We start from the raw sequence: 11,740 nt of genomic DNA on the forward strand, positions 1-11,740 counted from the left end.
CACCTCGGAAAGTGTGAGTGCATACCAGCTTCTCATTACACTTCTCTATCTAGACTGCATAGTGTGTCAACTGCCAGTGTGTTCAGCGTTGAGCTGTACAGGCATAAAAGCTGGCTCTTGCCAGCTCCTACAGAAACAGGATTAAGGTGTGATTTTTTTAATGGATTAAATTAGCTCTCAGCACTGAAACCTGCTGTCAATTTGGATCCGGTCCTGCCAGCACCAAGCTCCCTGGAAATAATGCTGCCTCCCTGAACAAGCTCAGTGGGCACTGCACCACTCGGGAACTGACTGGGACCTGTTGCACCCCCCTGCTCCCTTCAGAGAGGTTATCCTGTTGCCCAGCCACAGGTGACATTAAACCCCAGCTAGCGGCTCTAATTTGCAATAGTTACCAATGGTGGTTTCACAGAACTTCTCATCAGCCACTTCTTTGGCTATGTTGGCCCCCATAAGCACACTGATTTCTATTTTCAGTTTCTCCCGGATGAGGTCAGATATGAGCTTCAGGCCATCGGGACCCTCATCGATCCCCTGAAGAAAAGACAATAGTCAAAGCCAAGTTATTAGAGTAGGAAAATGACAGCAGTAGAGCACCGGTAAAGCAGGTGGTGTCCTATTGCCTGCAGCTCTCTGGTATTAATTGGAAGGATCTGGGTCTTGTATTAATAGCTAATGTTAGTGAATATAAATGCTATGGGGTTGTACTTCAGTAACTGCAAATTCAAGGCAAGTTCAGGGAGAAGGTAGCGACAGTTGAGGTAACCCTGCAAGAGGCCTCACACCCACTGCTGCTGTCCTGAGGTTTTCTTTGATGCTGTATTTTTCCTGTGTGTTAAATTCCTGCAGTACAGGACCAGACTTTTAAATTAAGCCTATAAGCAGTAGCTTAAACCGAGTACTTCATTGGTATTAAGAAGTATACTGAATTGTCTTTGTGGTTTTTTTAAGCTAAAGAAAGAAGTAAATTTTCAGGTATTTCCTTCTTCTCCCACCCTCCTCTCCTCTGTGTACTGCTGCTTGTGAGATAAATTGTATAAGGGAAAGGGGGCGGGGAAGGGAAGAGCTGGTATTGCAGTCTAAGAACTCAAATTACATTTCTTTACTACAATTTTAAATTGGGTATTTCCTGTAATGCAATTGAAAGAAGAAGCAGTAGACTATATTCTTATGCTTTGCCTCTGGCTTTTAGTTTGAGATTCTCTTAATTCATTTTAAGATTATGATAATCTGGTACCTCTAAGATGAAAAAGAGATTCCTCAGTTCATGCCACATTGAAATTGCTTCAGTTCTGCAAAATGATTAGTGTTATTGTGCCATTTTAATTGCCAAGAACGGGTTTTGTGTGTACTTGGAAGAGGGACTTCCAAGACCCATTCTTCTTTACAGTTAAGAGTTAATTGAGGTTGTAGTCTGGTGAGTATTTTTTCTGGCAGCAGCGCAGGTTTATGCAGCCCTCCCTCTGCCCATTTTCACCTCCAAGCTGGTCCAAGCGGGAACTGATCCAGGCTAAAGATGGCTGGCAAAGACATACTCCAGCTGGGTTGCCCCATCCTTTCGGTGGCCACGTGAGCAGCAGAAGGACTGGCAGAGGCTGGGTAAGTTTTTAACTCTTGCACAAAGAAATGCTAGTGTTTATCCAGAGCGTATGGCTGAGGGCTGGAGCTCCTACCCTTAAACTGAAGCTATTTATTTACTCCGTACAGACTGAGTCTGTATGGAGTCCTGTGGAAATGACAACTTACCTTGATCAGGGAAATCCCAAATGTCCCGGGTTTTATCTGGCCTGCAATCTGCTCGCAGATTCGTCCAATGAATTGATGTGGCAGAACAAACACTAGGACATCTGCCCCATTTGTTGCTTCAGCCACGTCTGGTACAGCCACCTGGAATAAGAGTGACAACCAAAATGAGCCCCAGGTAGGAATCCTTGCAAGATACCAGCATGGTGAAGCCATAGCAGACGTGTTGCAAATAGCCTTAATTTTAACTGGCGCTGTGGTGTAGCTGCTAGTTCTTCAGGCAAGCAGCTACAGATTTCTTCTGAAATGTCCAAAGCAGCCTGTTTTAGGTATGGATTTCTAACAATTTTTTTCATAATTTATCCCAGCCCTATGTGGATAACCTGGGGAAGATGATATACTTCCTAAACTTGAAGCATCCTGGGAAGCCCCTTTGCTGGTTCAGCTTCTTAAGGTGGTTCCTGAAGATACTGAGCAACCCCATACAGTTCTGGAATGAGTGGTAGCACTGGGGAGCACAGGAGCAAACCAGGGTGGTGAGACAGCATCTTCTGGCAGTCTTTAGTTTCCATAGGTCACTAGCAGAGAATTCCTCAGGAATTAACTATATCAAAAGGCAGAGATTATAATCATCTTTGGGGGGTATGTGTCTTTGTTTTAAATATATAGTAACTTGACCAATAGTTACAAAAACTATAAAACATGCTTAATAAGTAGCAAGCTGTATCTTCCTCCAAATGCTAACATTACTCGGAACAATTCAAGCCATGCTACAGAGGCAATGGCAGGTGAATTTGAGCCTGCTATCACCAGCAGTTTACAATCGGAGAAAATACTGCCCTTGGACGCAGCCTTGGAGCATACAGCCTTTGAGCAAGCGGGATTCCCAGCGGGAGAACCAGAAGTACTGCCAGCAAGGCTGCTTCTCCAGGAAAATAGCAAAGCAGCAGAGGCTGGCAGTGCTGTACAGACAGTGCTCCTGTCTCTCCAAAATCCTGCAGAGCAATGCAAGGGAAAAATTAGTTAGGTGTTTTTTTTCTTCTTGTTCGGAGATGAAGGTGTGGGGGTCCCCCCAAGCTTTACCGCAACCAGCCGATTTCTGCTGGTAAAGCCTCAGACTTTGCTATAGACAAGATGAGGCTGATCTCAGGTGATGATGCCAAGCCTGTTGATCTGCTAAAGGGTTGTAAAAATAACAGTGACAAGTCAGTTGTAACCCAGGAGAACTGTGGGCCAAGTTCAAACCACAGACTGCAAATATACAATCGCAGCACTACATAAAACCATTCTCCAAGCAAGGAGACCCATCACATGCTGCACCTTAACTGCCTTTTACAACTGAAGCTGTTCTGGAGTTGCGGTGCTACTTTCTTTGACTCACAAAATGGTGGCATTTGCCAAAACCTTTAACAGCCAAAACCCCTCACCTTGCTTGCTTCGGTAGCAGTAAATTAGGCAAGATGGTTAATTTAAGTCGAGGGGCATAACTTGGTATTTTAAATGTTCATGAAAATTAAATACCTTATATTTTTGTGGAATTTACAGCACTATTAATTACAGCAGCGTGTTGCTATCCTGAAATCACCCTTGAGTCAACAGCTCATTATTCATCTCCTTGTAAACCGCAGCTGTTAGCTGTGCTGTTGATTTCTTTTTTTAGAAGAAGTGAGAGCAGTAGCTTTCCCTTTTTTTCCAGAAGATGCTGTGGGTTTGACGTATCTCTGTTCTGAGTAGACAGATCTCTGCCTGCCCTTTCTAGAGTTATGCTGCTTTCCTGCTGGAGAGGAGGATAGTGCATTACCAGCACCCAGCACAGTCAGCTGGGTGTTTGAAGTTGCGTGTGACATACTAGACAAGCAGAAGTCACAGAAGTGAACTATATTCCAGTGAGTTATATGTCTATATTGGAGTAAGTTAGGTGGAAAACAAGAATGAAGCAGTGAATTCCTAGTTTTACCTTTGCCAGACGTTGCCTCCCTTATAAAAAATATTTCAGTGTTTCCCCCCTGCCAACTTACCACATTTTTGGGTATCTTGTATCCAGGTAGGTATTTAACATTTTCATGTTCCTGGTTGATTATTTCTGAGAGTTTTCTTCCATCGATGATCTCTTCAAATACCCACATCTTGACAGTAGGATCGAATCTGTTGGACTTCTGGACATTTTTGCCGATGATTCTTGCTATGGCTGATCCCCTTTAAAGAGAAAAAAACTGAAATAACTAATAGGGAACAAAGAGTTTTATTGTGACCGGGAACACAAATTACTTTAAACACAGTAACTCATGAAAGGCCTGTGTTCTCAAGCTGTTCAGATGCTTGCTATACTTATCAGAAAGCTTTATCCACTACCCTCCATCAAAATCCCCCTCAGTTTAAAAACACAGCAGAACCAGAGAAAACATAATTGTAACAAGGGTTCTGAAGTCCTACAGAGTGGGAATGTGATTTATCATCGACAGTACTAAAAATACAGTATCTGGGATTAAAATCTGTCTTTCTCCTCGGGTAATTCTTTTATTCTGAAGACCAACAAAGGTAAAATAATGTAAAGCAGTGCTGAATAATCTTGCTGTGACAGTCTTTATGCATCTCATCTAAAACAGATGCATCCCTCTTTCCTACCAATAACCAAACAGTTGCAATAAGGATTTTATTAAGAGCTAAATCCTCAGAAATTGTTCCTTTCTTAAGAAAAAAACAAAACGCCAAACCAAACTTCAACCTGATGGTTTCTCTACATTTATTGTTCTAGTTAGTACTGTAACAGGATCCGTAGTAGCTGCAGCCTGAGGATATTTTAACCATCCAGTTTACTTTTCTTCAGTCATACTGAGCATTTTTTTATCTCAGTTCAGACAATTTTATTTCCCCATTGCCACTGCAGCTTTGCAAACATCCACTTATTTTCTTGGCAAGAGAGAATTAAAAATCCAGCAGAAAATATTGGCATTGTTGGTTAATGCTCTTTAAATTATAAGAGGAAGAGTAATGATTACTTTTACTCCTCTCTTCCCTCTTTCCCTGTTAATGCTACTTTAATCTTTCAAGTACTGGCCATTTTACTATCACAACTGAAAGAGCAGCTCCAGTCCTCTTGTCCTCTGACCCGCTTGTGAGGAGCATGAACATGATTTAGCTGTGCTGTTTTCTGGAACTGATAAAGTTCCCAAGTATATCCGAGACGAAGTCCGGGTAGGTCTCTGCTGTCACTGGCTCAAAGGGAAACCGTGTTGTAACTGACTGTCCTTGGCTTAACCATATTTTTGATGTAAGAGGTTTGAACAAGGCTGAATTGCTCAATAAGTAATAAAAGAATAAGGGCTTTACCTTAATCCTTAACGATAAAGAAATCCTACTGAGATCAGGTTTCACTTTGCCCAGTGTCGACTGTATGCTATATCCTAAGCTGCCATAATGCTTTTTTTGGCTTTTGGGGATTTTTTGTTTGGTTGGTTGCTGTGTGTGTGTGTTTGTTTTTTTTTTTTTTTTTGGGGGGGGGGGGGGGAAGATTAGTTGTTTGTTTTGGGGTGGGTTTTTTTTTTGTTGTTTGGGTTTTTTTAGTGGTGGTTGTTTTTTGGGGGTTTTGTTGGGGTTTTTTAAAGGATGATTGGGTTTGGCCCATTAAAATATTTAGGGAAATGTTTTAAGGGTGAACCTTTACTGTAAGAGTTCTGCCTTTTTGAAGGAAAGCATGCAGTCATATTGTACATTTATATTGTCATATTGTTTATAAAATTACTTATATTCTGGTTTTCTTTCCCTGCTATCAACAGAGAGCACAATCAAGGCTTGAGCTGAGGATGAATCTGGTTCTGCATGAGATGTATGTATTAATAAGAAAAGGGGTTTTTGGGTTGGGATTTTTTTCAGATAAACTTGAGGTCTAGATTCATTGTCCTGGTTGTGCTGGAGTCTCCACAACCTGGACAACAAACTTAGACCTTAAGCCAATCCATAAAAATAACTTTTCTAGTTATGTACCAAGTTCATACAACTTTCTGTTGAAAGATGCAGACTCCAGCTCTAACTTCTGAAATCCTGATTAGAACTTGCAACTCTCAGTAGATTAATCTGATCTTCTAGCAGAACTGTTATTACCATAGCACTTGGACACTGTCACCCAAGTATTTTCCTATTGATAAGATATCGGTGAAGGTATCTCAGGCATAAAGGTGGCTCCATAAATGATAGTATTTTCCTTTGGTTTCTATTTAGATGAAGATTTGGGGGAGAAACAGTTTAACGTTTAAAAGGCATTGAGTAGTCAGGGAAAATACCTCACCACAAACCCATTAAACAGTTCAAAGCCTGATGCTTTGTTTTACTTGGTCCATTTAAAATTCAACCACCGCTTATCAGCCTGGGGAAGAACAATTGCTTTGTCTGTGAGGACAGTGTTTGGTAGACTATGCAGGCTTGGCAGAAGGTGGCTGCTCATTCAAACAAAACCAAGGATGCTCATATATGAAGACCTTGCCATGGTTTTATTTGCTCTAAAACTCAGTTTAGAGAAGATTAATAGAAGGCAGAGAACTCCACTTACATAATTTTAAAAAGTGAAAACTGCCAGTCAGGGTTTTTTCCCCCCAATTATGTTAATTCCTGTTGGAAGTGATTTAAATATTGCTAAGAAAAAGAAAGCTTTTATCTGGAGGCTTCCTATCAGTATAATGAGAAAGCTTTGATGTGGAATATCTCAAATAAGACCCATTATTTCCACATGTGATTATAAAAGTGTTTGTGGCATACATCAGATCTGGTGAAAAATAGAGCTTAGGGGACCCCATGAAGCAGCTAGTTCCTTCCCTATACAAAGGACAGTCAAATATATTTATGCTGTTCCTAATAATTTTTCCAGAGTGGTCTTAAAGACCTCAGCAGTTGCATGTCTCTTCCCTTGCCCAGCCAGCCCATCCCAGGACTTTGTTATCCTTAGTATTAGAAAGATCATCCTCATGTTTAACCTAAGTCTTTCTTATCGCGGTTTAAGCCCATTTCTATTCTAGAAGGGTGGAATATTGGTTTTCTCCTTTAGATGCTTGAAGATGATTATGTCTTCCTCCAGTGTCTGTCTTAGCCAATTTTTTTAAATTATAGTATTGCTCAGGTTGGGACAGTGAGGGATCTCCAAAGTGGGAACAACAGTGTGTTCATATGGGTTACTCAGGACTTTATTCAGTCAAGTCTTGAAAACTCTCTAAGGACCACCTCCTCTCTGGGCAACCTGTCCCAATGCTTTATTATTCCATATATTCTATTCTATTATTGTATTTATAGGTGGGGTTTTTTTCTCTTCTCTCTTTATACAGAGAGTCAGAAGCTCTCCTGGTTCAATTTATGTCCATTGGCTCTTGTTTTCCTTCTGTGTACCGCTGTAAAAAGCCTGGCCATCTGTTCATGTGGGAGACAGGAACCCTAGTTCAAGCTGGATCTTCGCTGAGGACTCCACAGTCCAAATGAATCTTAGAAAACTGGGAGAGCTTGTGGGTTCTGAAGGGCCAGGAAGTGAATTAAGCCTCTGTTTTTAAAAACAGGTAACTGAACCGTGATCAGCGTAAACACAAACCCTCCTGCACCTGGCTGGCAACCGCAAAATGCAGTGCAGCGCTTATTTCACTTAACCACATCGCTCCTGAGTCTCCTGGCAGTGTTGAGTTAGTAAGTCCCTGTGACCTGCTGAACTTCTGCAGCTGGCATCAGATATTGCAACATGCTGCGTCATGTGTCAACCACGTTTCCGAGCTGCAGGAAACACTCAAAAGCAGCAATCTGAACTGTCACCCAAATATCCAGGAGGAACATAAGAAAAAATGTTTGCCAAAGATAAATATTGCATTTCTATGTTGTGCTAAGGCAACCTGTTTTGCTACAGCAGCTATGAATAGATATGATTTAAATATCAGAGCACAATGCTTATCTCCTCCCCAAGGATTTTACAGTCTATATGTATAGTAGGAAGCAAGAGCTGGGCCCAGACAGACAGGCAGTATGAGTAAGCAGGTAGTATTGAATGAGCTGGGGTCTCTATCTCTGTGGTGTAACCCTTTCCAGGTTTGTCGGTACAAGTGAAAAAAGAACTTTCTTGAGTACAGATCTGAAGACAGACAACTACATGGCTTTGGAGGATGTGTTATGGCAAGGAGACAGCCTGGGAAAGGCAGGAGGTGCTTGCCTCAGAACGCAGCCGAAGAACGATGAAGGCTGTCGCTGAGGGCTGACCAAGTTAAAAGCATGTGTGGCCATGGCTGCTGAGGGGCTTGGAAGTGACAGCAAGCTGTCCGTGCAGGCTTGGCCGCCTGTGGTTAAGGTGGGGGAGAAGAGGGCAGCAGGGGAAGGATGCAAATGCTGCAATGACATGGTCAAAAGTGGCAGTTGGGGAAATGCTGGTGCAGAACTGATGGGGTAGGACTCTGTCCATCAGTGCCAGAGACAGCCAGGTGCGTGATGACGAGTTCCCAAAGAACAGCTGTGCAGTTACCTGTGAAAGGTGGTATCTGGGAGGTGTCATGCACAAAGAGCCTGTGATCTGGAAAGAGCATGCATGTGGGGGCTTGGAAAACACTGGACTGGTTTTGCAAGGCAGGAAGGCAAAGAGCCATGCTTTAACTGTGCTACCTTCTCAGCAGCTCACAAGCAACCACTCCCTCATCTATTGATTTTATTTTTTTGGCATTTGCTTCCACTTTGCTATCAGATATTTCAAAAATCTTAAGGAACTTGCTTTCCTTGTACAAAAACAGTCCACAAAGCTACCTGAAGGCTGGGTTTGCGGATCTCAAGCACGTGCATGTGCATGTTGGTCTATTTGTTTGTGCTCAGCTTACGTAAACCGTAAGAAAACTAAGACGCAAATTGCAGTGGGATCGGGTTTACTGACTTCAGTGGGGTCTGTCAGACCCAAGGAGCTCTGGAGAGCCTTGCTTTTGTCCAGGCTAGGAAGGACTGAGCAGTAGCAAACATAGCCTTATGAATGGGGCTAAACGGGGGAGCCGAGGGCAGCGCTAGTACACGGCAGTGTCTGCGCCAAGATGCGAAGCGCTGTGCCGAGGAGGAGGGAGGTGAAGGGTGCTGCTCAGCTCTGGCTGCGAATGCAGCCTGTACCCCCGTTCCTTCCAAGGAATGCGAACAGCATCACCGCTCGCCGCTCACTGAAGGCTGGAACCGGGGCCCTGCCGCGGGCACACCCGGCCGCGGCGGGGTCCCGCTGCCTGTCCCCGGGCTGCCCCGGCTTCCCCCGCCTCGGCGCGGCAGGAGGCTCCTGCCCGTCCCCGGCGCTCGGGCCGGGGCACCCGCGGGGGCGGCGGTCCCTGCCCCGCAGCCCGCCGGGCGGAGGCCGGGCACGGTGGCGCCGCGGCCGCGGTTCCAGGACCACGGAGCTCCGCCGCCCTCGGCGCCCCACGCTCCGCACCTGTTGCGAAGCCCCCGGCGGCGGCGGGGCACCTCTGGTGTGCCGCCCCGGGCGGGGGGGGGGGGGGGGGGAGAAAACGAGGAAGGAACGGGAAAAGGGGAGAAAAAAAGGAGGAGTGGGAAAGGGGGGGACGGGGGATGCCCCCCCGCGCTGCGGCACTCACCAGTTCCCCGAGCCGACGATGCAGACGCGGAGCGGCGACATGCTGCGGGCTGCCCCCCGCCCGGCGCTGCTGCCCGCGGCTCGGCCCGGCCCGGCCCGGCTGCCAGCACCGCCCCCACCGGCCCGGCCCCCGGCGCCTGCGGAGGGACGGGCGTCAGCGGGCGGTGGCACCGGGGGCAGTGCCGGTACCCACACACACACCCCGGGGGCAGTGCCGGTACCCACGCACACACACCCCGGGGGCAGTGCCGGTACGCACACACACACACCGGGGGCAGTGCCGGTACCACCCCCGCGGCCACGGGGGCTCTTCTGCCTGGACCGGTGCCGGGCCCCCAGGTGCTGCCCGGCGCCGCGGGGATTCAGTGCCCTGGAAGGGGAGCGGGGAAACGGTGATGCTCTGAAATTGACGGGGGTGAGGACCTGCGTGGGGAACGGGGGACAGCCCGGCACTGCTCGGCGTGTGGGACCTTCCTCCCATCAGCCGCCTGAGGGTCTCTGCAGGGTGGGTGAGGTGCCGGAGTTTGGGAGGGATAGAAGCTGGGCTGTCAGGGGCAGTGGGAAACATCTCGAGGTCCCACCTGTCCTGCCAGACATACAGATGATGGCTGATGTTCTGCCGATAGATGAGGGGCATACCAGGGAAAGGCTATGGGTGCGTTCACAGAGCCAAATTCAGCTGATACAGCATGGACTACGTCACAGTTCTTAATATGGGATGTTAACTAAAGGCTCTCTGCAAGGAAGGATGAAACGGTGTTGTTCCTCTTCCCCTATATGGTCTAATCATGCATAATGCCCCACAAATTGCCACATTTTACCTATTGGCCCTCCGCTACACCCTGTCTCCTCTTTAAAGCAGCCTTCTCTATCATTTTTGAGCCAAAAAGCTGCATTTGCTTCCTTGCTCGCGCTTGCACTCCTGCTTCCCCCTCATCCCACCATGCCCAGGCTCCTTCCCTGCCGGGTGGCTGTAGGCTCAGCAGTGACCACATCTGCTGCCCTCGCACCGCAGCTTGGCTCAGCGGGTTTCTGGCACCACGAGGCAAGGATGCCTGACCCTGTGATTCATAGAGCCAGGCTGGCTGCCAGCCTTTCAGAAACCCATGGGTGTTTCTGGAGGAGCACATATGTTCAGCTTGCCTGCTGTCAGCTTCATCGGCCTGGCTGTTTGGTATGTCCTGATGGTGGTGAGAGTGTTTGGGGACGTAACAAACTAGAGCAAAAGCCTGCAAAATAATATCTCAAGATAATTACCAGGACAGGCTGCTGAAAAGGAAGGTGTAGCTGGGACCCTGGGCACATGTGAAGCCTGATGGGGAACTCTGCAAGAAGAGGCAATACCCGCACGCAGTTTGAGCACAGCCGAGGCACAAGAGCCTTTCTCCGGTTCCAGGTGCATTTCTTCCAGTGGCCTCCATAATTTGCTCTTTCCCTGTGTGTCTTAGCTCTCTTCTCTTTTTAACTTATTCCCTCCCCTGCATAAAGATCTTCTGTGGAGGGCACATAAACCCATCATCCAGAGGCCACCAAACAGTTCCCCTTCGTAATTAAGAGCTTCCACATTAATTTAGATTAAACCATTACAGTCTTATGTACTATATAGACTAGGGACATCTTCTGTTGCATGCATTAGTTGCAGAAGCCAGTGCTTCAGTGTGTCCTCCCCTTGGGGCCTGGGGACAGAAGAGCTTGCAACAAGCAGAGAAGTCCCAGGGGCTGCGGCAGGTGACGAGCAGGCAGATGGGTACGGCAGCACTCGTGAAGGCCTGGGACTCTGAGTGCACCCATTAGCTCATGTGGTTGTGGCAGTAATCGGCCATGGAGGTAGATAACTTGTGCTGCTGCTGAACGGCCCTCTGGATTTGTGCAGTCACTGCTCCATGGTGATGGATAGGAAAGCGTTCATGCACAAAGGACTGCTCTAGGCAGTCTGCAGGCAGTTTTACGTGGCAGGTTGGGATATCAAGGCTGTCTCGGTGTCAGTGTTGTGTGGGGACACAGGATGGGCCTGAGAAATGGGTGCCTTGTCAGATCCCAGAGCCCCGGAGCCAGGTAGCACACATTGGTGAATGATGATAACTGTTGTTTCATCAGGCAAGGAGAAGGATCTGCTCTTTCCTACAAAGGCACAATGTTTGTTTTTCACATAAGCACACAAGCACAGACACAAAAGCTCAGCCCACCTAATAGGAAGGATAAAGACAACCCTCCCAAGGCCACCCCCACCCAAGCTCACCTGATCTTCTGCACCTAATGGGTCATGCACGTGTCAGCAGCTGCAGATAACACAGCAAACAGTCCTCCTCTGCCTAGCAGCTGCTAACAGAACCTCGCTGTCAGCGTGCAAAGCTAGGGCAACCAACAGGCATTTTTTTGCTAAGCCAGGTGTGGCTCCTTCCTACGGCGGCAATGCAGTCTTTG

General features: G+C 46.9%; 1 protein-coding gene and 1 long non-coding RNA gene across 2 annotated transcripts in view; one reads left to right on the plus strand and one right to left on the minus strand.

Moving 5' to 3' along the window:
• LOC121092665 (glycerol-3-phosphate dehydrogenase [NAD(+)], cytoplasmic-like) overlaps positions 1-9,647 on the minus strand; it is a 16,656-nt gene extending 7,009 nt beyond the window's left edge. The window contains exons 1-4 of the mRNA XM_040604046.1: positions 9,318-9,647; positions 3,762-3,939; positions 1,747-1,887; positions 396-534 (exon numbers count right to left, since the gene is read on the minus strand). Of these exons, the coding sequence (XP_040459980.1) occupies positions 396-534; positions 1,747-1,887; positions 3,762-3,939; positions 9,318-9,358 (499 nt within the window). The 5' untranslated portion in view covers positions 9,359-9,647. The remainder of the gene's footprint in view (positions 1-395; positions 535-1,746; positions 1,888-3,761; positions 3,940-9,317) is intronic.
• On the plus strand, positions 1,975-7,650 carry LOC121092667. Its single transcript, XR_005829357.1, has 3 exons — positions 1,975-3,629; positions 5,520-5,569; positions 7,056-7,650. It is a non-coding gene; the product is annotated as an uncharacterized LOC121092667 (long non-coding RNA).
• Positions 9,648-11,740: the final 2,093 nt, after the last annotated feature.

Source organism: Falco naumanni, chromosome 8, assembly GCF_017639655.2.
Source record: "Falco naumanni isolate bFalNau1 chromosome 8, bFalNau1.pat, whole genome shotgun sequence".
In the NCBI taxonomy this organism is placed as follows: Eukaryota; Metazoa; Chordata; class Aves; order Falconiformes; family Falconidae; genus Falco; species Falco naumanni.